Source organism: Lissotriton vulgaris, chromosome 4_1, assembly GCF_964263255.1.
Source record: "Lissotriton vulgaris chromosome 4_1, aLisVul1.2, whole genome shotgun sequence".
Lineage (NCBI taxonomy): Eukaryota > Metazoa > Chordata > Amphibia > Caudata > Salamandridae > Lissotriton > Lissotriton vulgaris.
The window spans coordinates 1,778,300,369-1,778,325,937 of record NC_141691.1 but is presented as its reverse complement, the minus strand read 5'-3'; the positions used below and the strand labels follow the sequence as shown (position 1 = coordinate 1,778,325,937).

General features: G+C 41.5%; 1 protein-coding gene across 1 annotated transcript in view; it reads right to left on the bottom strand.

Moving 5' to 3' along the window:
- ZFPM2 (zinc finger protein, FOG family member 2) overlaps positions 1 to 25,569 on the bottom strand; it is a 604,418-nt gene that overhangs the window by 16,739 nt on the left and 562,110 nt on the right. Inside the window, exon 6 of the mRNA XM_086966105.1 lies at positions 5,732 to 5,938. Coding sequence (XP_086822231.1) covers positions 5,732 to 5,938 — 207 coding nt within the window. The remainder of the gene's footprint in view (positions 1 to 5,731; positions 5,939 to 25,569) is intronic.

Below are 25,569 nucleotides of genomic sequence, written 5' to 3'. Positions count from 1 at the left end.
GCAGCAATTGTGTTGTTTGTACAAGACTGTGTGCTACCACACCAGTGCTCCAAATTGCGCCAATGGCTACATGCCACACTCTTACCACTTTCATGCTGCTTGGGTGTGGAACATTTGATATACTTATTTTTTTTGTGTGGGATGTTGGATTTTTCACAATCTTTGATGAAGGCACCCCATTTCTGAAAATTGTTCCAGCACCACTTATTATAGCTCCTTTCCAAAAATGTTATTTCTTTTGAGACAAAAAATCCTAGTCATTTTTGGATAACAGTGTGTTGCAATCTCTTTTTTAGGCTATTTTTACATTAAAAAGTGTAATTCTCATAAAAGGCTTCGCCAAAACGACATGATGTGAGCTGTTTTCATTACCTTTTAAGGATCAAAAAACAAAAACATTGCAGAATGTTAGTCTTCTGCTGTGGATGGGCTGTATGCTGATTGGCCTGACTACCTTCACTCAGTTCTGATTGGTGCAAGGAATTTGCCTAATTCGGCTACTGTTCCAGCTTGAAGTATTAATTAGAGAACCGCTCTCTAGCAGCGGCGTGGCAGTGCAGAAAAGCAAGTGGCAGGAAGTTGGTTGAATCCTCTGGAGCCTACCATTTTCCTATTGAGAGAACAGACCTTTAGTATCACGTGTGAGTTTGAGTTTGCATCCTTCTGTCTATAAAGAATACCAGACATTTCATTGATTGGACTGAGAAGGAGAAAACTAGCAGTTATCATTCACCCAAGTATAATAGACACAGAACAGGGCTGCCCAATCTGAAAATGCCCGGATGCGTCAAGGACATTAGGGCCGTTGTCTATTAAGTGCAGACACTAACTGTGGTTTCAGATTCAGTTCCAGATTACTGTGATGGCTTATTGTGTACACACTTAACAGTCCATGGCCTTCAGACTATCACTGATCATTCCCCCTGAATCTCGAAAGCCAATTCCCTAAGAAAGCCAAGGATAATGCTGTCCACTTTGAGGCTGTCGGCGTCGATTCATGGATTTTGTCCACTTGGCATATATTTTTATTTTCGTTTTCGAAAGTCCTTTTTTTTTAAAAATGATCCCCCTCCCTTGCATTTTCTTAATATACCTTACTTTTAATGTGTAAGGTGTCGATGTTTCATCTATAGGTTGTAATATGGAATCATTTGCTAATAATGACAAGCTTCAACTATTTTGAAAGTGTCCGAATTAAGACGCGAAGATGTGAAATCTGTGTGCCATTCAGAGTCTTGGATTCAGTCAGCTAGTAAGGCATATTTTATTTAATATTTCTGTTCTGAGCATCCCAGTCCATTATACGGGGCCATGCCATTCCTATTCTGAATACTCCTGTAAGAAAGTGATTTTTTTATTGCAGTGGATGGAGGCCCACACTAAGTAATAACGTCCCTAACCTGTTAGGTTCATTCAAAGGTGCCATTTATTTAAAACCTAGCTCCACCCCTGGAAGCTAGGGCACAGAGCAGACAGGCTTCATTTACGGAAAATGTGTAAAGCATTTAGAAATTTTAAAGTAGTTAAAACTTATAAACATAATAAAAATCCCACTCAATTTTTGACAGATAGAATACAATTTAATAAACAAAATGACACCAAAATGGCAAAAATCCAATAAGGCAAACGGGATATATGAATTTGAGGAGATATTAGAAAAAACTGCACCAAAAAGCACTAAGCGCTCTATGGTCATACTAGACTGGCAGCTAAGGGCAAGTTGAGTTTAACTGTGAAGGAGAGCTGATAGTATACACCAACCAGGCTCATCCCGGTTGGAGATTTTACCTTGTGACTAAGGGCCCCATTAGGATGTCGGGTGGAACGCTACTGCCCGCATGGCGGTGGCGATCGCCCGACATCCTTCCCCGCCCACCACCTATTTCCCCCTGCCATATTACTATGATGGGGGAACCGCGGCGCTTTTCTGCCCGGTCGACAAGTTGACCGGGCGGAAAAGAGTTTCATATGGTGGGGGTGTCTGCTAGACACCGCCATCCATATTAGGATGTGGGCGGACACATGCCTTTCCGTGGCCATGGCAAGCACGTTGTGCATGGAAGTGCACAACATACCTTTGACATACCGCCGCAATGTCAGGAAATAAGGATGCGCCCGCCAGTGTGGCGAGCTCATCCTAATTGCAGCAACGGGACCCCGGCACCAATGGCGGGCGATCCCAATCCACGATAGGATGGAGGGCGGACAAAGTCTGCCTGCCATCCTAATACCCCCTAAGTCTCTGAAATGGAAGATCAACTCCTTAAGCATGCAAATGATGCAGGCTATGCAAGTCGGAAAAAACAAATGTCGTACTAAGGGAAGTCCTTGCGCCAGGAGGATAATTTTGCCTCCCTTTTCTGGTCATACTTTCTATCCTTGGTTTCTTTATTGGAGCTCTGAATTCTCCAGATGGACAAAATTGCAGCCTGTATCCAACAATGAGGTCTATGAGGCTGTCTATCTTCTTCCTGAAGCCCCACTAAAATGAGCTTGCTGCTTTGGAGAAGCTCCAAGCAGAAGAACCCTGTTTCATCAGCCCAGTGAATTCACACCTTGAGCGGATTGGCTTGGGGTAATGGTCCTACTCTTTTGGAGGTCTGGAAGTCCAAAAAAGTCCCAACTCTTCGGAGCTGTTGGAAGTCCAGTTAGACATAGTCAAGGGTCCCAGGACCTCAGGCACAGCACTTGGGGTAAAAACTCACTGCAGCAGAGACCACCAGCAGGATCTAGTTTAGGTCTAGTTGCTAATGGTCAACTGGGCACACATGGTATAGGCAGCTTGTTGTGTCCCAGTAGTCAAACGGGAGGTTAGACAACTGACACTTGGAGCCCTCTTCATTTTCCTAGGCACAAGTGGAAGCAGCTTAATACCTTCAGGTCTCATCACAGGTCTCAAATAACCGATACAGTCCTTCTAGTGTTCTTCCATAGATCTAGATAGCAATCTGAATAAGAGTGTCTTATGGTGCAGCATTTATGGTTGGCATCAGCAAGTGGGTGGGTATTACTCCTCCATAATCAATTGTGTAAAATGTACCGGGGGCAACCCTAAACACCTGTGCAGCAGTCCCTGTTTACAGAACTGTGGATAACAATTCCTTGGACCACCCTAACTTATCTTCCTGCAATGGGATGAAAAACGTCTCCCGACTTGGAGGCCAGTGTTCCACCTCTGGGAGCATTTTTCACATCTCATTAAGATTAAGAACTGGCTGGGGGGTGGCTGCTGCACAGCTAATGCAAATTACCATCTATGAGCTTCACAGAGGCAAATCATAACTTTCAGAAAGTTACTTTTCCCAAATATTTATTAAAAATCCAACTTTGCACTGAATTTGGCGTTTAATACATTTTAAAAATAGTGGTTAAACTATTGCTCTAGCTGATCCCAAATCCGAAATAGAATAATTAATATTTTAGTCTGTGCAGTTGTTCTTACAGTGAAATATCTTTCAGGGCCTTGTATTACTTTTCCACATGTTCCACTTTTAACCCTTTCGATGCTGATGACGAGCTGAGCTCGTCATGTTATCACTAAATTAGCATTTTCCAGCACAGGGGGGAAAACGCCCAGCAGCCATGTGGTTAAATACCATGCCTACCTTGTAGGCGACTTCTTAATATTTAAAAGGCAGTGGCTTCCCTTTCAAAAATGATTCTTTTCACAGGTCAGACTGCAGGTTAGAACTGCAGAAGTCAGACGTCACTTGCAGGCCTGAAGCCATGTTTTCTCTGTCACACTAGTGGGCAGCACAATAAGTTCTGCAGTTCACAGGTTATATTTAACTTTACATGCCATCAGTGAAATGTCTACAACATATACTATAAAGTTATAGGAGAGAAATGTGCCAATCAATGACTACCCAATTTCTACCTGTTTTAGGGGGTCAGAGCACATACAGTGGGCATTAGACGTTAGAGCGACAGTGTGCAGTCTAAAACCCAGCGAAAAAACTTAGTAAAAAATGGGAGTGACCATGCAAATAGGAGCATTTTCTCACAACACCCATTTTAGAAATTGTTACTATACTGATATAGTTGAAGCACAAAAAAGCTAAATAATGTCAGAATTGCTAAGCTGTGTACATGCATCACATGCAAATGAGGCCATGAGGGCCCTCATTACGAGAGGCACATTGGATTAAATGGTATGTGTGATATCCTTTATTACACATGCCCCTGTCATGATTGCAGTGTATGTCTTTTGGGACTGAATCACTGCGCATTTAATATTTTTGACCACGTGTTCAAAAACACTATGGTCCTCATTATGAGTGGCCATGTGTCAAAAACTATAATTCTTACTCCTGACAAAATCAAACACCAGGGTGTTCAGAATTTTTCTGGCGCGGTAAGCATTTCCTATCCTGAGATTTGCCTGGGAATATACATAGATTTTGCTTCTCACTGTACCAAAAGCCACATGCCCCAGTATTTCCTTTGATATTTTCCCCTAGTAAATTTCAGCAGGTTTGACTTGCTGAAATTTACTGTTCAAAACTGCAAGGGTGCAATGTCTGTCGCAAAGCTAGGATTTCCAGTATGTATGGTAACAGGGGCTATTCCAGCATTATCAATGAATTCTTCATTTTTCCTTGTATTGCCATGTTTGCCTTCATATGTATTTATCAAAACATGAAACGTGTCAGTCATCGTATACACTTCTATTATGTGAATTGCATGTTGCCTCTGTCGTGAATGGGACTATTTCTGTTTATTGTTGGTATGACCTGCATGAGGTCTGTGTTTACCTTTTGCTTGAAAGTATGCTAATTTTATGGTAATCGTTTCGGCATGAAGTTGGGCAGTGATATGTCTATTCATATAGCCCATGGGCTATATGATTGCAACTGAAAAGTGATGGTTAAATATCATAATTACTTAATTCACAGATTTCCTCCGAAGTCCACAATTGCCGCCGAAATGGATGTTACTGGTTATTTTTCGCTTGTCCTTTTCGAGTCTTTGCTTTATTTTCAACTCCTTGATACATCTAATTGCAAGAAAATTGGTGTATCCTTAATTGAGCTTCACCTCTAAAATCGTAGGTCTTCCAGCCTATCTGTGAATATTGTCTAAACACAAACACACTGCTAAGAATTCCATTAATACAATTTTTTTAAAAAAGTGTTACAATCATAAACATAAATGGATGGGGATAAATAAAACTGTGTGCTTTGCTGTTTCTAACTATACTGTCTCTCAGCAGCACGTGTCACCTCTCGCTTGCAGTAGAATCTTAGAAACACTAAATTAATTCCATCAACTGTATTTCAATCAAAATGTCCCGTTACTGTCTCCCCTCGCCTCGGGTGGCTTCGCCTGCTTCAACCCGCCCTTTAAAATGATTTTATGTGATCATGTACTTTTGAAATGATCCTATGTGATCATTTGCTTCTCCTAAACATTTCATTTTTAATTGCCTCTCTTCAGGTCCGCTCTTTTTTTTTATAATTCTCGTGCTATTTGTTAAAAATATGCATGCTCTTCCAACAAACACCAAAAACATGAAATGGGGTTATGCACTAACTTCTTTTTTCTAAAACGTATTTAAAAGAACAAATTGGTATCATTACTTAGCAACATTTCCGTCGAAGTATGCTAGGAAGCATGTAAAAAAAGAACTCCACTTAATTTTGAGATTTCTCATCTATTAGAAAAGCAAGTGTGTATATCGTAGTTTTATTTAAGATAATGTTATTAATAGACAACTGTTAAAGGCACTTACTGTTGACAATTGCTGTAGGCAAAATAGATGCCATGGCAGCTTGTTGAGGCAGCAATTGTATGGAGTCCAGCAAGCGAGCCGGATACATCCCCTCTGTCAGGCTCATCTGAGTGGCAGCTTGTAGCCTCGAGTCAAAATCCACAACAAAAGCAATTAGCTCCTCACCCTCGCTGATGGTCTTGGTCGTGGTGCACCAGAGCTGCCCCCCTGAAAGAAAAGGATGGGGTGACTGAGACGCTCTCCATGGCATGGGCAGTTCTCATACAAATAACAAAGCTGAAGTGCCTTCTTAACAGTGTCTTGTGAGATTTCTTTTCAATTGTATCTTTAGTTCATTCTTAAGAAAGGATTAAAAACCACACATGAACACAAAAATAATAGCAACATTGCACATATGTACGTTTGAGATTATACAGAGCAGGGTTAACAAATCTCCAACTCTATGGGTGTGCGGCTGGGTAATAACAAATCCACATTACAAATCATAAAGTAATTCAATTATGTGTATATGTGATTGTCACTAAAAGTCGAAAAAAAGTTGCAGCTGGGCCACCACTACCCCGATTGTTTCCAAGGAGTTAGCAACTCCATCAGAGAGCTATAAGTTTATCGTGAACACTGCGCCCCAGATTGTGAACACTGTCGCACAATGCAACGCAGCCTTATAGTCACAGACAAATGGCGCTCTCCTCCCCTATCCCTAGCGCTGCCCCTGATTTCCGCTGCCGCGCCCCAGGCATACACCTTCCCACCAAGGCACTAGGGTGCATGCCTGTGTCTAGCCTAGGCTTTGTACAGGAAGGGTATCCTTTCTGTACAACATACTATGCCTAGACATGTCCAAAAGCATTTCTTACTTAGTATGTGTGCTGCACAGTGCAGTGCGCATGCAAAGTCTGAAAAGCATGAAGAAATGTAAACATTTCTCTGCTTAGTGCCTGTTTTTCAGCGACATAAATTTTTGGCGCTAAACTCTTTCCATTCATGTTAGTGAATCCTGTTTAGAATCAAAAAGCATGGGTGTTTGTATGTATACGCCCTTGTACCACCCATTTAACACCTACTTATTGAAAAGTAATGCAAAGTAGAGTTTTGCGCTGTTTTTGAGCTACTTTTCCCTACAAACCAATGCAAATATTTATTTGCAATAGTTTATGATTCCCAAAATGGTTTTAGCATCGGGTAGCGTTAAAAAAGTAACTCTAAGCCGATGCTAAACGTTTCGGAATCTGGGCCTACATGTGTGAGGTATTTCAAGCAGGGATTTCACTTTCTGGATGCAGATGAAATCTCTGAGAGATGCACTCGACTTGAATGGAGGGCTTATTCTTGGGGTGGGAATAAGTGGCATAATTCTCTGTAGCGTAATTGCTCAAAATTACCGCAACATTACTTGTAATTATGCGCAATTACGTGAGAAGCATAATCTAGCATTTAGTGCTATTTCTTACTACAAAATGCACCCTTGCATCCAAAACAAGCCTGAGGATGCATTTTGTGTTGAGAAACTAGCATTAAATGCTACAGGACACAAGCTCTCTCTTAGTGTGTTGTTCTTGTGCTCCTACAGCAGGGTGTTTGCCTCGTGTTACTCTTAATTACTCAAACTGGAGTAATTGCTTAGTCTCATTAATTTCACATCACAAGAGTAATGCCTAATTGCTGAAATTAATCTGAATATTCCAGTGTAATTAAAATTTCGCCCGGCCTAGTTATTCCCTATTTTCCAGTTCTTTACCTTGTATTCCTCTTGGAGTGGTTAGAGAAGGAAGTAGATAGGTGTCTTGGCTGATAGGTTATCCCTCGTGTTCACTGCATTTGCTGATTATTTATATAATTCCCCATTCAAGAATGTATTTTCAAGAAAGGAGTCAATAGTCGGTCACACTAGTTAGATTATTCCCCATTTCCATCACTCTTACCTACAATCCCAACCTTCACTTCCTTCAGTCCAGGAAACAGATGCCGATTTTATAGGCGCAGGTTAGGATGTTAGCTTCTGATGGACTTTGTTTACCAGAAGAATTATTCCACAAACTTTTTGTGGTCAACAACTGAAAAAGTAACATTCTAGGGCTAAGAGGTGTGTAATTTCTTTGGCCGTGTCAAACAACCGAAGAATACCCAGGGCCAGACTGGGAACCCAAAGCAGCCTTGGCAATTTTGAAGTACCAGCACCCCCTAACCCTCCCCCCGGGGGGGGGGGGGCATTTGTGAGTTTGGTGCACTTCTTTTTTGTTACTGTGGGCCAATATTGCAGCAATGTTGCAAAATGACCCCCCAGTAACAAAAAAAAACGGCCCACACTTCTGCAAATACAGCCCCCACCTTTCCAGCCTCCTGGAAAAATGCTCGATTCCAGCAACGCGCAGTCCGGCCCTGAGTATACCCACAATGTGGTTGTGGCCCCGTTAACAAACCATATTTAAGATACCGGAGTGTCTAATAACAATAAGTCGAGGTTTCTATGTGCTTTTCATCACTGATTTAGGCTTACCTGCCTCACTAAAAATAGGATCGCATGCTGCCACGAGAGAGGACTGCTTTAGATCATAACATGTAATAAACACGAAGTAAAGAGATACATGCTGACTTTTGTAAAAAAGGGTAATCAATGCTACATACAAAAAATAGAGACGTGGAAGTAAATCTACTGCTAAGTTTGGAGATAGCAGTGAATTCTCGTTTATTTAATATGTTTGGACATACATTACCTGTGGTTATCTGCGCTCCTGGGAGCACAGCAGATAGCCGCACTGGGGTCAACCTTGCCCTGCACAGACTCTGCATACCTACATGCTATCAAACTTTTTCTCAGCCTATGCATACAGTGAAGGAGGTTTATTGCATTAATTAAGCTACAGCTGAATGCCATCAGCTTGATAATATTGTGCTGTTTATCTTTCAGCATGGCTGCCTTTTCCACCGCACTTCATTTCCTCCCTCCCATCTCCACCAAAGGGGATTATAGTTTTAAAACAACTTGTTGCTGGAATCTGCTGGTCGAGATAACCACTGTGTATGATATGCTATACTACTAAATGGCAGAATTAGGACAGTGTTTCACAGACTGCATGGGCAATTAATTAAAAACCAGCCTGAGCGCCTTCAAAGGAGACCGCACAAAGCATGGTCGGTGACAATGTGCTCTGGTGGCAAAGAAAAGGTGAGAATCCGCAGCATCTGGCTGCTGCTGGCTTCTTTGTGGCCAAGCGAAGCAGGATTTTATATCGACAGCAAATGCAAGTGACTGTATCATGAACAATTTCAGTGCCTGCACGAAGGCACAAGAACAAAGCTAGGTGACCCCGTTTGTAGGTCTGGAGTTAGCCAAGCCCTTTTGATTTTCGTAAATGTATACGCATGATATACTTAGTAGAACATTCGGCCAGCCCTCTTCATCCATTAGTCTGTTGTGTCATTCACATTTTTTTCTTTTGCCCATTACGACATGGGGCAATGGATCAGCCCACTTCAGCCACTAGCAACTTCATTGTGAGTGACAGCATTCTGCCCTTTCACGAGGAGCTCATCCGCACACAAAGTAGCACCCTTCAATGCCGAGGACTGAGACATTCTATTGTATGTCTGCACACATTAACTCACTATAGTATCAAACTTTCTATGAATGAACCACTTGACTGTTTTTTTCACCATTGGTGTTGTTTAAAGGGCGTTGAAAATCACTGAAACCCATGAGTATGAGGCAAAGGGCAAAAATCCACTTTACTTAATTGAATTAGGTAACATTTGTTAGATTATGTTATGTCTGTTGTGTTTTGTTATGTTACATTGTGACGTTTTATCTTATCATATGACCATTTGTACAGCTGATTTCCATCTGTAAAAATATGCGATATATATATATATATATATATATATATATATATATATATATATATATATATAAATATATATATATATATATACATATACATACATACATACATATAGATAGATAGATAGATAGATAGATAGATAGATAGATAGATAGTAGATAGATAGATAGATAGATAGATAGATAGATAGATAGATAGATAGATAGATAGATAGATAGATGTAATGTAGTTATTGCTTTCTTTTTATATTTGGCTACTTGATTCTGCTGATATCTGGTCTTGGAATAGTAATTTGATAACTTCGTAACTTTCATAAAGAGGGCAGCAGTTTATTTTAGGGATCTTTCCTTCTGACTGTCTTTAATCCTTCAAGCACAGTGGATATTTGCAAACTTTAAAGTCTCTCGGAAGAGATAATGAAGGCCTCGGTGTTACTGAAAAACTGTGGACTTGCTGTTCCCTGTAATGTTTATGATCAAGATTCTTTTGCAAACAGATTTGGTTCCTAGCAGGAAGCTAATAAATTGTGCTCATAATTGCTGTCAAAACTCCACTGAAGTGTACTGCAGCTTCTGATAATAAAGACAAAAATGTCACGGTTCAGACCTGGTTACAGTCTGGAAATGTGCGCTGCTCTCAGAAGGGTCGCTCGCCTGAGATAGCTCAGATCCTGGCCAAATATTTCACTTACACTTTAAGGGAAAAACCGGAAAACAGAATCGAGCCCTGGGTAATGTCATAAAAACGTCTACTGAGAGACTCTAATTAAGATCAAGGAAATGTGTTTTTGTCTTCCTCGGTAAACAAGATACACAAACCAAAAAATCAAATTCTACAATTCTGTAACCATGTGGCATTGTGTGTTGCTAGGTTACAAAGCTGACAACGCTTCAATTATCTTGTGTGGCGATACCTGTGGAGTGCACAAAAAATATATTTAAAATACTGAAAGCATTCACCATGCTATCTGCACCACTTGAAGCCTTCGAAGGACTGGGTAACTGCATGCCTTTCTGAAAACTATCTGGGGTTTGCATTTCTTCATAACCCATCTTTGAAGCCATAGACACACATTTTCTTGGTGTGTGAATAAAATAAAACAAATGAAAGAGGAAAGAAATGGACATATAAATACTATTACAAGCATTCAATTTGCTTCCTAGAGATTGAAGTTTCATGCACATTTACATGGTGGACATGGCCATGAAAAGTGATTGGGAATAACAGTGCCAGGGAACCCCACACCATTCCAGGGTGGAATGCAGAGGACGGACTGGGTCCGAAATGACATCCAAAGGGCCTCCAATGGGTGCCATTGCAAGGTCAGTTATCCTAAGCTTGTCCTTTTTACTCGAAGACCAGATGAATTCCTATTAACCATACCTAATTTTAAATCTGGCTAGTAACACCTTTAGCTGTATGCCCAAGCGCATGTCAACACATGACGTGCACTATATAAAGACAAACCGTGGGTCAGCCACTTTGAGGCATTGGCTTTTTTGGGGGTGCCCACTTCATTAAGTAACACAAAGTCAGTGATCTTTTGGTATCCGCCCGTTTGTAATTCATGGATCTTTACATTTTTTGTTTGTGTAGTTTGATTTGAGCTCTGCCATCTGTTTCTCGTGTTTGTACACACAAACTGATCTTAGTCACACCAATTGGCCTATTTTTTTTTCTTGCACGTTGCATGTACTGGCGGAGAAGGGTATCGGATTCAGCTGCCTCGAGATCAATGATGTCGATGATGGTTGGAAAGATGCCACACATGAATTGCCAATCCCAGCATGGTATCTCACTAAGTGCTCCAGAATATATTGATTGCCCCCTCCCCAGCAATTACTGCTCAGCCTTCCCAGTAGCACAGGAGCTCTCACTCCATGCTGAACCATCATCTCTCGCCATTCCTAATTTGGGCCTGCCCAGTGACATGGCCTAGCAGCTTGTGTGCCTGTCACTCGGGACTGAGTGGAGTAAAGCATTGGTTCAAGGGGTAACTTGCACCTATCAATCCTCTCTTTCGGATTCCTGCTCCCCGGTGCATGAAAGAGTCACCCTCCATTCCCTTCCCAGGGCTCAACCTTCACCAAAGCTTAAAGGCCGATATTCCAAACTCCCACCTGTTCTCTCATCCACATTATACATATCCCCTTTCCTTAGTCCTCCTGCCCTCTCTATGTATGCTGTCACTCACTGTACTGGATGGCATTTGAAAGACAACTGTAAGTTCAAGATGTGAATTCATGTGTTCAGCTCTACTTTGCCTACAAAGCGCTTTCAGTTCATGAGCATGTCCTTTGGCAGTGGCTACGGTGCAGCCTGAGATTGATCTGCCCTGCAATGGGACCAGGCAGCAGCAGGGCTGGAGTGGTTCTGGCTATTTTTTGTTAATATTGTTGATATATTTTCCACATGTGCTTCTGCTGTCAGTGAAGTGAGAGATGAATTTCATAAGGCATTCAGGAATGCCTCATTCCTGATCCAGGTCCCTCAGGCCTCAGGCCCCAAGGAGAGTCAAATGAAGGGTGCCGGTGGGACCCTGACTCCTGATGACAGTAGGAGCTGCAGTACACAAGGTACCCCCAGTGGCCAGACTCAGGGACGCCTCCACCATGAGGCTGGCTCAATGCCAAGAATCACGGCTTAAGCTAGAGTATCCCCGGGAAAAAGCTTTGATGAAACCTGAAAACAGAGTATGGCACATTCTCGCAGAAGAAATCTTCTAAAGAGCAATGAACATGTATAAGCGGAAAAACAGCCATTTCCCCTTTTAAAATCAGTAAAACAATGAATATACTGGTTAATTGGAATCTGCCTTTTGATGACCCAAAAAAACGACGATTAGCCAACTTTTTGGTTCTAGAACTAGGAAGCACTTCTTAAATTTGCTGCAAAGGCATAAAATCTTGTATGGTTGGGTAGCATCTTGCGGGGAGAGGCTCTCTTCTAAAGACATCCTTTGTCTATATTTCTCTTGATCTCTCTGTAGAGTTAATTGTCGAATTTCTGTATTTCGTCTTCGCAACTTTGTAAAGCAGATGTAGATGTTACATTACATTTTCGCGTGAGTATCCATTGCCAATCTTTTTCTGTTTTTAGGGGAATACCCGCCCCACAATGCAATAACTTAAATGGCAGTATTCCGTCATTCACAGAACTTGGACTGCTGCAAATCCTCAAGATTTCCAGGTCTGGTGACGGTTGCCGTCTTCATTTTGGAAATCAAGTACACATCTCAAAACTCGCATGAGTTCACGTGAATATGACACTTTACTCAGCACATGTTTACAACCCATACCATTACCCACATTTTTTGCTCCACAACATCTTTTACAAAGCATGGCTTTACACCGCAAGTCATTACACACATTGTCCATTACAACGCCATGTACTATTCTAACTCCAGCGGGGCGTTGTAATGGGGAATTTGCAACCAATCCTCTTTTCTATGTCATGCTCACTACACTGATTCACATCTGGGTTAGTCCAACTTGCCTCTTCCCCTTCTTGGGTGGGTAAAATATGGGTACTGGTGTTGAGTTACAATATGCATCTCTATTCTTCCAATTACACCAACACAGCCTTTTGGGTGAATGAGCTCTCTACACATATTATATCCGAGCTTGAGAAGATAGGCATTTTATGGAGCCACTACCATTTCTGCCCTACACTGCTGTTGTGAGTTGATACTATAAGACTGGGTACTCTGTATGTCAAGACGATGGAGATATTTAAAATATCCCTTGTGTTCCTGTAACCTTTATACGTGGAACCTTTAAGACTCATAGGTCCTCATGGCTTCTTATTTAAAAAGGATGTAACACCTCATTCACAATAGGTGGCATACTTCCTCATGGGAGTCTATTTCACTTCCACTGGAACAGTGCAGGACAGCCTCACCCAGAGCCCTTTCATTTTTTATTGTGCACAACAGATCAGTTTCAGACAGCTATGTCATGCCAATGAGGCTTTCTATGTTCTTTGGGCTTAGTGTATTCATTCTTGTCTCCACCAAGCAGGGCTTCAAGTGGGATGAAAAAGAAGGGGGGGGGGTGTCTAAAAGGGGTGTGATCAACACAATTAGAGGTGTGGCCTAAATGATACAACTCATCCGGTCATAAGAATGTGAAACCAATATGTACCTGGGTGGAACAAACACAAGAATAGTTAGGAAGCCCACTGGTTCAGGAGAAGCCAAGTGAGATAGACAACAGAGCCATCCAGTCATGAGCCACAGACTATGTTTATGTATATGTAATGTATTGAGAGTGATATGTCTACTCAGCACCCAGCTAAAACTGCCTGTAGACAAAAATCAAGCAGAAAAAAATCAAGCAGGGAAGAATCTATGAATTTGTGCCATCTTAACTGGGTAACACCAGCACTCATGGCATGTGTCTCTCAAAAAGAAATGCCTCAAAAATGTACCCATTCATCATTTCTTTTGCTGAAGTCTGGGTATATATGGTCTTACTGCACCTTACCTGCAACACATTGCAAACTGTTTCTGGAAAACTCTGGAAGATTGGGGAAGGGATGGCAGAAAGCAGCATTGCAGCTGAGGCCATGAAAGAGCTAGATATAATTACCAAAGAAATTGCGGACTGCGCAATGGTGAAGGGAGAAATGCTGACTGAACTGAGGCCCCCATATCAGCTGTAAAAGTGCTGAAAGTCCTCACAAAGTGCCACCCATGACTTACCCTACACCCAATGTGGTGTCTGTCCAAGGATGACTCCGGTCTGGTTGTCAAATCCACATCCAGCAGCAAAGGTAAATTTATGCAGAAGGAAATGGTCCACATGCAATCATTCAGGGCAGCTGAAGGAGGCTTACAAGTGAGTCTAGCCTGTGAAGCCGTGTTGATTCAAATCGAGTAGAGAAAGCAGGCATGGCAGATAGGGATGCCTTTAAGACAACATACTGGGCCCACCTCTTACAGTTACATTTCAGTTTCTGGTTTCATGACGGAACTGCAGTGCTACTTCTGACTCACTCAATGTATGAGTGATGTATGTTAGTTTGTTTTGCCAATACTGGGCAGAAAAGGCCAGGGCAGAAAAAGAGAGACTGATATGTACTTGTTTAAAAACTCAGCACTGGCAGGTAGGGCACCCGGCCCACTTAAAGCCATGCCACCAAGTTCCATTGCACTACGTGCATCCCACGTTCTTTTCTCTTCTTATTGTTCTTCATTTTAGGCAAGCCTAGCTTGTTTGTAGGTTCTTCTCTGTCCTGAGTGCTCAGCCCTGAAAAACCACGCCTGTAACGCGTTGGCAGGCCTCCAATCAAAGTGCTTTCCATAAGCCATTTAAGAATCAGCTTTTATGTTTGCTTGCCTTCTCTATCTCAACTTGGTGTTCAAGCAGTCCCAGTGTCATGATGCCTGCAGCAGTAGAGGCATTTAAAGATGCATTCACTCACTCACTCCGTATTGCAGAAGGATCTGGGATCGTCCAGAGATCAGAAATATCTATATGTTTGTGAGAGTGAACACTTAAATAGAGAAGTGATGAAACAATGCTGAGATATGATGTATTGAGGTCTAACAGAACGGTGAAGTTGTTTCTGTTTTTACAGAGTGTTTTATGCTGATGAAAAGCCATAATTTTATGTATTCCCATTTGTGGCAGATAACAGAACCAAGGAGTAGACAGATACATTGATTGACCAAATGTCACCCAGATGTGTCAAATGGAGAAGTCGATTGTAGAACCCAGGTCTTCAGGATCAAAGGTCCTTAAGTGGGTCACTACAAATTAGGAACTTATTAAGAGTTTGGAAAACCAGGAAATCAGTCAAAAAGTGGAGGAAGTCCTGTCTATTGTATTTAGAGTGAGATTGAGATCTAAATTCTGATGATAAGGCAAATAGGAACTCTGCCACCTTTCAGGAGATGTCCTGAATCGACAGAACTCTAAATAAGACCCAAGGTCTCCTTCGCGAAGCAGGTTCAGTAGGCCTGAAGGTTTGTTAAATACCCAAGTTGCATCCACTGATTTAGGAAGAGAGTTCCATTGACTGAGGACACCCCACATTCACATCCACATGTATCCTAGTGTCTTCAGATGCTTGTGTATAAACACCAGTTGCACGGATTCAATCTAACACCAGTTTTGTCTTATACAGTTCAACCTCAAATTCCCATTGCCTTGTATAGACATAAATACAATCACAGAAGTAAATGCTAATGGACAACATGTGGTTTACGTGGTATACAGATTCATGAATGGCATGGTTTTGCCTAATCAGTCACTCAGAGCGCTAGTTAGTGCCAGGGCAGTTATGGCATGCAGAAATCTGCCCTGTATTTAGTGCTGTTTCTTAAGGGACCGAGAGTCAAATATTGCTGACAGTCTATTCACGGTGTGAAAAAACGTTGTAAATCCAAACCAGGAACTTCATCTTTGAGAAATGGCTAAGAGCCCCATTTGGTTGAAAAGGGTTTAATTAAGCTTATTTTTTTTAGCAAGCGCACAAACAATTTTGCTGCCCAGCATAAAGCACAACAATGCCTCATCAGGGTAGTAGGTGCTATATAATGCAATCACAATAAAATATATATAACCCACACTAAAATGTCATAAAACTTAGCAGTCAGACAGTCAATTATAGTTCATACAGGCTGCCTAATAATTCCCTTTACTGCCTGACACTCTAACACTCATACAAGATACATCTGCTACGGGTCTTATCCATCACCCAGTAGTGTATACTAGTCCACATACATATACCACTCATTGCCACCTGAACAGTCATGCAATAACTAAAGACATCTGCCACGTACCACTGGCCAACGGAGAATTCTAATTTAGTCCACCACTGCAGCTTCTTACGAGCATCATTTCATACCCACTTCTTAGTATCTGATTGTAACATTCAGATTTGGAATAATGTTAAAAAAGCTCATCCCAGTAGATTTCTTTACTACTTTTTCCTCTAACCAATGGCTGCCAGGACCATAATCTTTCAACAAAATATCTCAGAAAGGACAACCAGTGCAGTAACCCGCTCAGTGGACTATGAAAATAAGTAATAACAAAATATTACCTGCAGGGCTACTCAAAGCTGTCAGTGTACTAAAAACCATAAGCTTCACACCTGCCTCTCACACTTCTTCATCCATCACACTGCTAAGTGCTTACGTTCAGTAACACAGTAAGTGCACCTTGGTAGTCCTCACGCATAACATGGATACACTTCCCACATGAGAACAAAAAAAGACAACATCCTTCCAACCACACATCGCAAAATGGCGTAGTGTTCTACCCATGTAGGCAAGCACTTTAGCGCCCCATGTAGGGGTATTAAGTGCTATAATAACATTGCAATACAATATGATGGAACTTTTCAGCGAAAGTTAAATCTTTTGAAAACAATATTCCAATCTGGATTTGTTCATGCCCTACAGCTAATTCAAACACTGGCCTACACTAATTAATGTTCTAACTTGAGCTCTGTGCAAGACACTGTAGATCACGCCAGGCGTTAACACAGCACCTATAATCTATATGTAGCCACATGGTGAGATAAAAAACTGAAAAGAATTCAAATGAAACACTGTTGAAAATGTTTGACAGTGGAGAAGAGGAGGGAAGAGAAGTTATGAATTATGTCTGCCCCTTCTTTGAGAAATGCTTTGGAGGGTTCTTTGTGCACTGGCGTATACGGTGGGACTGGGAGGTATTGTGCGGATCCTCCTGCACAGCACCTGATAAAAGAATAAAGAGCTGTGACATATTCTTAAAACAATAGAGGAATTAAAGAGAAACAATGGGCCAGCTGCTTCATTAATACAATCAAAAGCAAGCCCGGCGCAGCGGAGTCCAGATAATTAAGCACTACTGTTTTAGGCCCTCGTTTGGTAGCAAAATTGCTTACAAATGCATTAACCACTTCATAGTTGCTAGATATACTCCATGTATGCATTGCGCTTTTTACCTTGATTAACGCATTTGCCTTTTTGGCACAATTTGACTGCTCATGTCATTGACACATAACTAAGACAACGTCCAAAGAATTCGGATCAAGATCTGCGAGATTCGACTAATAAATCTAAATATTTCCCGAGTAATGTTTGAAATCATGCAAAATATTCCTCAATATTCATGCAAGTTAGAATCCATTGGTTGGATTACACAGATTACACCTGTGGCAGTGCAATGTTCCACCAATAACTTGACATATGGCAACTTACATTAGTATACATTTGTACCAACATTTGCACTACTGAAGAGATGCCACAAGGACTTAGTAGTGGAGACATGGCATTTTGCATCTGCTGACCCATCAAAATGCCAGTGCAAACATCATTGAAAAATTGCAGTGACACTGGTGCGGTCTAAGCATTTCAGGAACAGCCATGAATCGCTTTGCTTTTAAAATAGTTCGCAGTGCTGCTTTTGAAAATGTGGGTCAGGCGTTAAATTTAGACCCGGTGACCATTCCTCCCTGCATTGTAATTGCCTCAGAAATTACACTTTTCTCCAAATTGGTAGGTACATTCGAATGTAAGAGCACCCATGTCACTCCAATGTGACAAGAAAATGACCAAATTCAGCCAAGGCAGAAGCAGTGAATTACAGGTTTGTAAGTGTTGATGCAAGTTGCTTATTTCCTCTGTAGAAATGGTATAACCCCTGAGTATGTAAGCAAGAATACTGAAGTATACAAATATCCAGTACAACATTTTAAAAGGTAATTAAGTATAAGTATAGATTTTCTATACCTAACTCCACATACATGTACCTTGACACACTGGGCCCAAAATTGTCATCATCTCTATACGTGGTGTACAGAAGCGTAACACCAATCCAGGCATTCAACCATTTATTTGTGCTCAAACCTGGTGTGTTTTGGCTTCACAGAAGACTTTGAGAAAGGCTTCTTTGAAGCCAAAACGCATCAGATTTGAGCACAAATAAATGGTTGAATATCTGGATTTGTGTGCCGCATCTTGTTTACCACATATAGAGGTGATGACAATTCTGGGCTCATTTTGGACCAAACCGTGGACCATCACGGGCACCGGCAACATCAGGCGGATTATCAGCGAGGCCCTGGACTTTATTTTTCTGGGACTTGCCTTGACAGTATACATAAATTCAAGGCACCTACATGTGGAGTTAGAAATAGTAAATCGATAATTCCTCTATGTGCATTTTCCTTTATATTGTTTGGTGTTTGATATTTTGGCCACAGTATTCTTGTATCTCGATATTCTTAGCCTCGATATTCAGTATTACAATCCATAGAAACCAGATAATCTACATTATAGATAAGTCGGAAAACAAGACCACACAACTGTAGAAGAAAAAGGCAGGGAAGTAGAACAAAATAAATGAAAAGACATTTAAATACTTAAAAAGCAAGCTGAGAAAAGGTGTCTCTCAAAGTCTATCATCAATATTCAGCCTTTGTTGTGGTTTACAGAATAATTGTGAAGGTGGCGTTTTTTACAATGTAAATGGTAGACTATTTATAATGTACCTCATGCATGAATGTAGCCTTTTCTGCATGAGACTGCCAGTAAAATACTGCTATAAGGACGCGGTTGGGTCATGCAAGCCATTTTACTTCGAAAGCAGTACCCTAGACTACAGCCCACCAGGAAAATGCTAAAGTGACTGAATGGCCAACCCTGCACTGACCACAGTCTACGGCAGATATGAGGTCTTATTTATAGTTTTTTGCTGTTTTCTGTAGCTCGAACTTGGCCCAAGGACATCAGTGCCTCACTGGGGAACAAGGTATAAATTGTTGCTAACAATCATCATATAACAACAAAAAAGCAACACAGAAGACAGATCAAACAGTTCACGTCAGAATAAACTGGAAATGTCAGAAAAGAGAGATGATGCAAAGCTTGCATCTGAGCCACTAGGCTACATCTCCTCCACAGACGCAAATTTTAATGGTATTAGGACTTAACAATATTTTCTTGATTGACTTTTTTTTTTAAAGAAAACCTCATTCAAAAGGTTTCTTCAATTAATGTTTTCACAATTGCTCATGTTGCTGCCTTTTTCTAGATAGGCACTGGTACCTGCCATCTCTACCCATACAGTGTGATAGTGAGAAGGTGAATTAAAACACTTTTACTGTGCACACAATGGAAAAAAGCTCTCAAGTGCACCACTGATTTTGTCTACCGTGGTGCACTTTCCCAGACACCTAAAGGAGTTCAGTGCAGAATTTGACTTCTCTATTACTAAACATACCTTACCTTTCAGAAGGTAATTATTTCCTATTTAACTTGTTCTCTATGTTACTGACTGTACTCTGGAAAATATCAGTGGTTCGTCAATTGTATTTTGTAAGCATAACTTCAGTGTAACTGTGTTTTTACTTAGTGAATTTCTAAGGCTTTTTTAACACATTTCTTTTAGGAGCTTATGTAACTTTAACTTACCTTTAGCTACATTTTCAGTGATTTTATTGTTTTGATATCCATACTAAATACTAATATAATAAAGAGAGAGCCCAAACCTTTGAGGCAGGTAATCTCAGGAACCATAGCACCAATCACAACACCCAATACAATGTTGGAAAGGGCAGTTGCAGCAGAAGGACATAGGCTATGCAGACGCCCACCATATACATTTAAAAGGTAAAAGAACCGTGCCAGCAAAGTAGTTCCTTGTGGGCGTGTCAGCGTTGTGCAGTGGGCGTGTGATGGGGGGTGTGACAAACGCTGGGGGCGTGTGGTACGTTCCGCCCTTCATGCCATGTCTCATATTGTGTGCTAATCCCACCCTGCTCCCTTTAAATATGACTGCACCCCATAATCATAACCCACCCTTACTCCTTAAAATACCCAAACACCCTTAAACACTAACCCATCTTAACCGTATAAATATACCCTGTACCCCAAAACCCAAACCTATCCCTAAACCCTAAAAATACCCCTGTACCCCAAAACCCAAGCCTAGCCCTGAACCCTATAAATACCCCTGTACCTCAAAACCCAAACCTACCCCTGAACCCTAAAAAATACCCATGTTCCCCAAAACCCAAACCTAGCCCTGAACCCTTAAAATACCCCTGTACCCCAAAACCCAAACCTACCCCTGAACCCTAAAAATACCCCTGCACCCCAAAACCCAAACCTAGCCCTGAACCCTAAAAATGACCCTGTACCCCAAAATCCAAACCTACCCCTGATTCCTAAAATGCCTCTGTACCCCAAAACCCAAACCTAGCCCTGAACCCTAAAAATACCCCCGTACCCCAAAACCCAAACCTAGCCCTAAACTCTTAGAATACCCCTGCACCCCAAAACCCAAATCTACCCCTGAACCCTAAAAATACCCTTCTACCCCATAACCCAAAACTATATCTGAATCCTTAAAATACCCAAACACCCCAAAACATATACCTCAGTACCCCAAAACATATAACCCTATACCCATACTTACCTTATCCAACATTAAAAAAAACATGCTTTTACCATTCATGCATTTACAACGAATTTCGTTGTAAATGTATGCGTGGTAAAAGCGTATAAAATGTAATGCCATGCGTTATAATGGCATTGCGGAGTCATGGTACTTTTGTAATGAAAGTATGCGGAGTGATGGTATGCGGAAAGAAAGTTGCGGAACAATGGGTGTTTACCCTCCCCCGGTAAGTACATTGGTGGCACGGCGGCCCACATCTCCAGCAACATACTCATATTTTTTCACCACCCATTTGAAAAATGCACAGGTCTCTCTCATTGATGGCCAGCACCGACATACACTTTTAGACACACCTCCCGCCACAAGTTCTAGAATTGCGAACTTTAGAGCTGGGGAGCTACGTTCGAATCTCGGTATCAGCTCATCATCCTGTGATTCCAGGCAAATCGTTTTGTCTCCCCATGCCTACCACAAATGAATGTGTTCTTCTGTAATGTAAATTGTGCTCATGCCATGTTGTCGAATTCGCGCTATATAATATTGCAAGGAAAAATAAAGTAGGGAAACTTGAGCTCACACACTACTGAACGCGCACTCTTAAGTGCATCAGTAGTGCATTGTGAATCGGAGCGTTTCACAGGCCTGTCACAGATAAGAAATGCTATCAAAACGAAATCCTACAAAACAATATACTACTGGCCGGCAGCAATTCATACCCGGACAGCATCGGGACGGGCTGCTAGTTTATTATATACCTCATACATCTTCCATGTTCAAATAATGTACAGTGCATAGCCTTCAGACATGCATAGTTGTGGTTAGAGGCAGGGCCTACACCAGCTACTGTGTGCACTTGACGTGAACTGCAGTCATGCCACATGACTTCCAGAACATCTGTGCATAGGTTTCAGCTATGTAAAGCATGCATTGGGTGCAGGGCATGCACTAGTCTCTCTACCATCGAAGCACATGTTCATTGCCTGGGGCCTTGGGCAATGTATTCTGGATGCAGTGCATGGTGTGTGTGTGTGTCTATATATATATATATATATATATATATATATATAATATATATAAATATATATATATATATATATTTCACCAACGTCACTTGAAGTTGCTTCTTGAAAGACAAAGAGACGATAGTGGACCCAGGTACTTGTGCCAATTAAAAATTCTTTATTGTAGTTTGACCAGCCAGTCCGCCATGACGTGTTTCAACCCCTATCGGGTCTTGATCACATATATATATATAACTTTATTGATAGCTGTATGTGTTTGTGTGTAAATATATATATATGTATATTTACACATATATATGTGTGTGTGTATATTCCCTGAAAGAAAAAAAATGTTACTGCCACTCAAACAGCCATTCACTTACCCATGCACCTATTCTCAAAGCCACTCACTCACCCATGCAGTCACTCACACAGCCACGCACCCATACAGCCACTCACACAACCACTCACTCACCAATAAAGCTACTCGCACACCCAGTCTCTCACTCACACAGACTCTCAACAGAGCCACTAACACACTCACACAACCACAGACATACCCATTCAAACATCCAGACAACTACTCACATGTCTACTCACTCAACCATACAGCCACTCTACAGTTATTTTGCAATTCAGCCCTTCCCACACCCACTCAGTTAATCAAACACTCACTCAAATAGCGACTCACTTACATATACAGTCACTTAAACACCCAGTCACTCATCCATACAGGCACTCACACAGCCACTCAGTCTCTCATATATCCAGTCACAAACCCACTCATCCACCCATACTGCCACTTACAGAACCACTCACTCACACATGTAGCTGCTCACACATCCACTCACTCACCAATACAGCTAGTGATGTAATATGTGAGATCATAAGCAGTGTATTGCAGGGTCATAAGTTATAGTTAGCTCAGGTAACTGTAACTGCTTAATTTCGCCGGTTTTGTACAAGTGAAATCTGAGCCTAACTATATATATAGCAGTTACAGTTACCTGAGCTAACTATAACTTATGACCCTGCAATACACTGCATACATAGATATATATTCAAAAAAGTATTTCCTTCCTCAACCTCCCAGCAGCGATGAAGAAGGCGCGAACTCCGCTTGTATTTGGTGTGAATATTTTTATTTGCTCACTTACCAAGTATTTACGCATTTCGACCGGTAAAACCAGCCTTGCTTATATATTTATATATATATATAATTATATATATTTTTTTTTGTTTATTTATTTACACACACAAACACATAAAGCTATCAATAAAGTTAGCGCTACTGTCATGCTGCCACAATTGCCCAAAATGCAAAGCATACATTTAAATGCTAATATTCTAATATTAACACTGCCTCCAGTTATAAAATGCATATTATAAAGCAGCATCCACACTGCACCCATAATTTAAACAGCTATTGCCATGCAATATTTTTACTACCCCAGTTATGTAAACCTTCATTGCCATGCAGCATCTAGAATGCGTCCGGCAGAAAAAAACACAATAGCCATGCAGTATCCAAACTGCCATCTTTTATGAAATACACAATTGCCATGGAGTTTCCAAAATGGCATTGCCCCCCCCAAATATTTCTAATATAATTGCTAATAAATATTTAAGCAGGCACCCTGCTGTGTGTGAATTACTGGAATGCACCTTCTTCTTCATAATGCATCTGTTATTCAAAGCATGATTTCAACTCATTGGCAACACTGATCCATTAGCACTACACACCCCTAAAGATAGCCTTTACCACTGCCCACCCCTAAACCCAAAAATTGCCCTTCCCAACCTTTGCCACTACCCATCCCTAAACCCTACATTTAGCCTTACTATTAATTGTAGTATAAACATATGGAAAAAGCGCAAATATTTCCTGGGTGCTAATGGTATGCATGGTAAAGTCATTGTGAGGTAAAGGCATCATTGTGGATGCGGTTTCCCAAAATAGTCATGCTCATGCAAAGATAGCCTTGGACTGTGTTTCAGTTGATCCAAGGCATATTAGGTTGAAATAATTCAAATACCACTATTTTTTCTTATATAGCCCTACTCATCCCAATGCAGGGTGTCAGAGCGTTTGACATCAACACGTGCATATTACATTTACAATAAATTATATTCGTTTGTAAGTGAATGTACAGGATGTGTTACATAAAACTGAGGGATTGCGAGGTGTAGAAGTCTCATCTCATCTTCCATAGCTCACTGTGCTATTATCCTCACAATGCGCTGAGCGTACACATGATAGACCTGCTAAACATATATGTGAGGGCTTTAGGTCTGATGTCACTTCTTGTGATGCCACTTCCTGTAAAGTCGTGGCTTGTGATGCCACTTTGTATGATGTCGATTCTTGTGATGCCATGTGTGTTGTTGAGTGCCGTGATGTCGTGCGCCGTGATGTCATGCCCCGTGATGTCATGCACCGTGATGTTACGCGCTGTGATGTCACGCGCCACAATGTCACTTGCATACTGCCAAACTAGGTCATTCACCCCACTTCGTTGTTTACGACTTGTGTCCTGTTTGTCACTGTGATGCTTTCTTTGCCTTCATCACTTTTCTTCCTCCCTTTGTCTTGCTCCAGGTCAAAGTTTACCCACTCAAATTAATTCCTGGTTCTCAAAGAGTCCTGCAAAAATCAAGCACTGCTATGTGTACTGTGTTTCTTCGTGGACTGGAAGTTTGCCGCCCACTCCGGCATTACCAGAGTGACAACATGTCTCGCTTCACGCACAGCTGATGTGGGCCTGTCATTCGTTCCTACAGAGTGGCACCCGAGAAGAAAGGAGCAACGGTCAGCGCCGGGCCACTGCCCTGAAATCACTTTGGTCAAGACCGTCAAGTTGACATTGAAAACATATTGTTTGTTTGTGTGTGTTTATGGTTTTGACTTGATGCCAGAAAATAAAAGCAGTGCAAAGTTAAATTAGATGAAGACAGAAACTAAATCAGTGTTGTGCAGATATTTTCATAAATTGAGGACAATGTTTGTCCCCTTGATTGAGCTGTAACAGCTTATTTATCACACTGGGACCGAGCTAAACCCGGATCCTCAGAAGTTGTGTGAATTTAAGAGGCTTATTCGTTTCTTCTGGGACCCGAGTTCAAATCCGAAGCCGATCAGAGTGAACATGAATCCTCCTATTAGATGGCCATAGAACGGCTGGGGTGAAATCCGCTCCTATTGGGCACTCGTAAGACTATTAAATGTTTGGCACGAGCTGCAAGCCTCGTTTAAGAGAGGCGAATAAAAGAGATGGCCGGGCACCCTCCCGGTGAACCCGCAGCGAGCCCTCCATTCACACCCGAGCACTAAGCCACTTACCGTCCCTTCATGGGCGTCTTCAGCTGCACAAGTGGCCTCGTTCCACAGGTTCACCGAGGGTAGCAAAGGCCCGTGCTTTCATCCTCTGGCAATGGCGGCCATGGTACTGTTCATTCATACATTGCTGATTGTGCTTATAAAGGCCTCAACATGTTGCATCCCATAATGCCCCTCATTCAGTGCAAGCGCTATCCTGGCACACCGAACATTATGCACAATCCTACGTTGAACATCAGTGAGCCAGTATGCAGGCACCTGA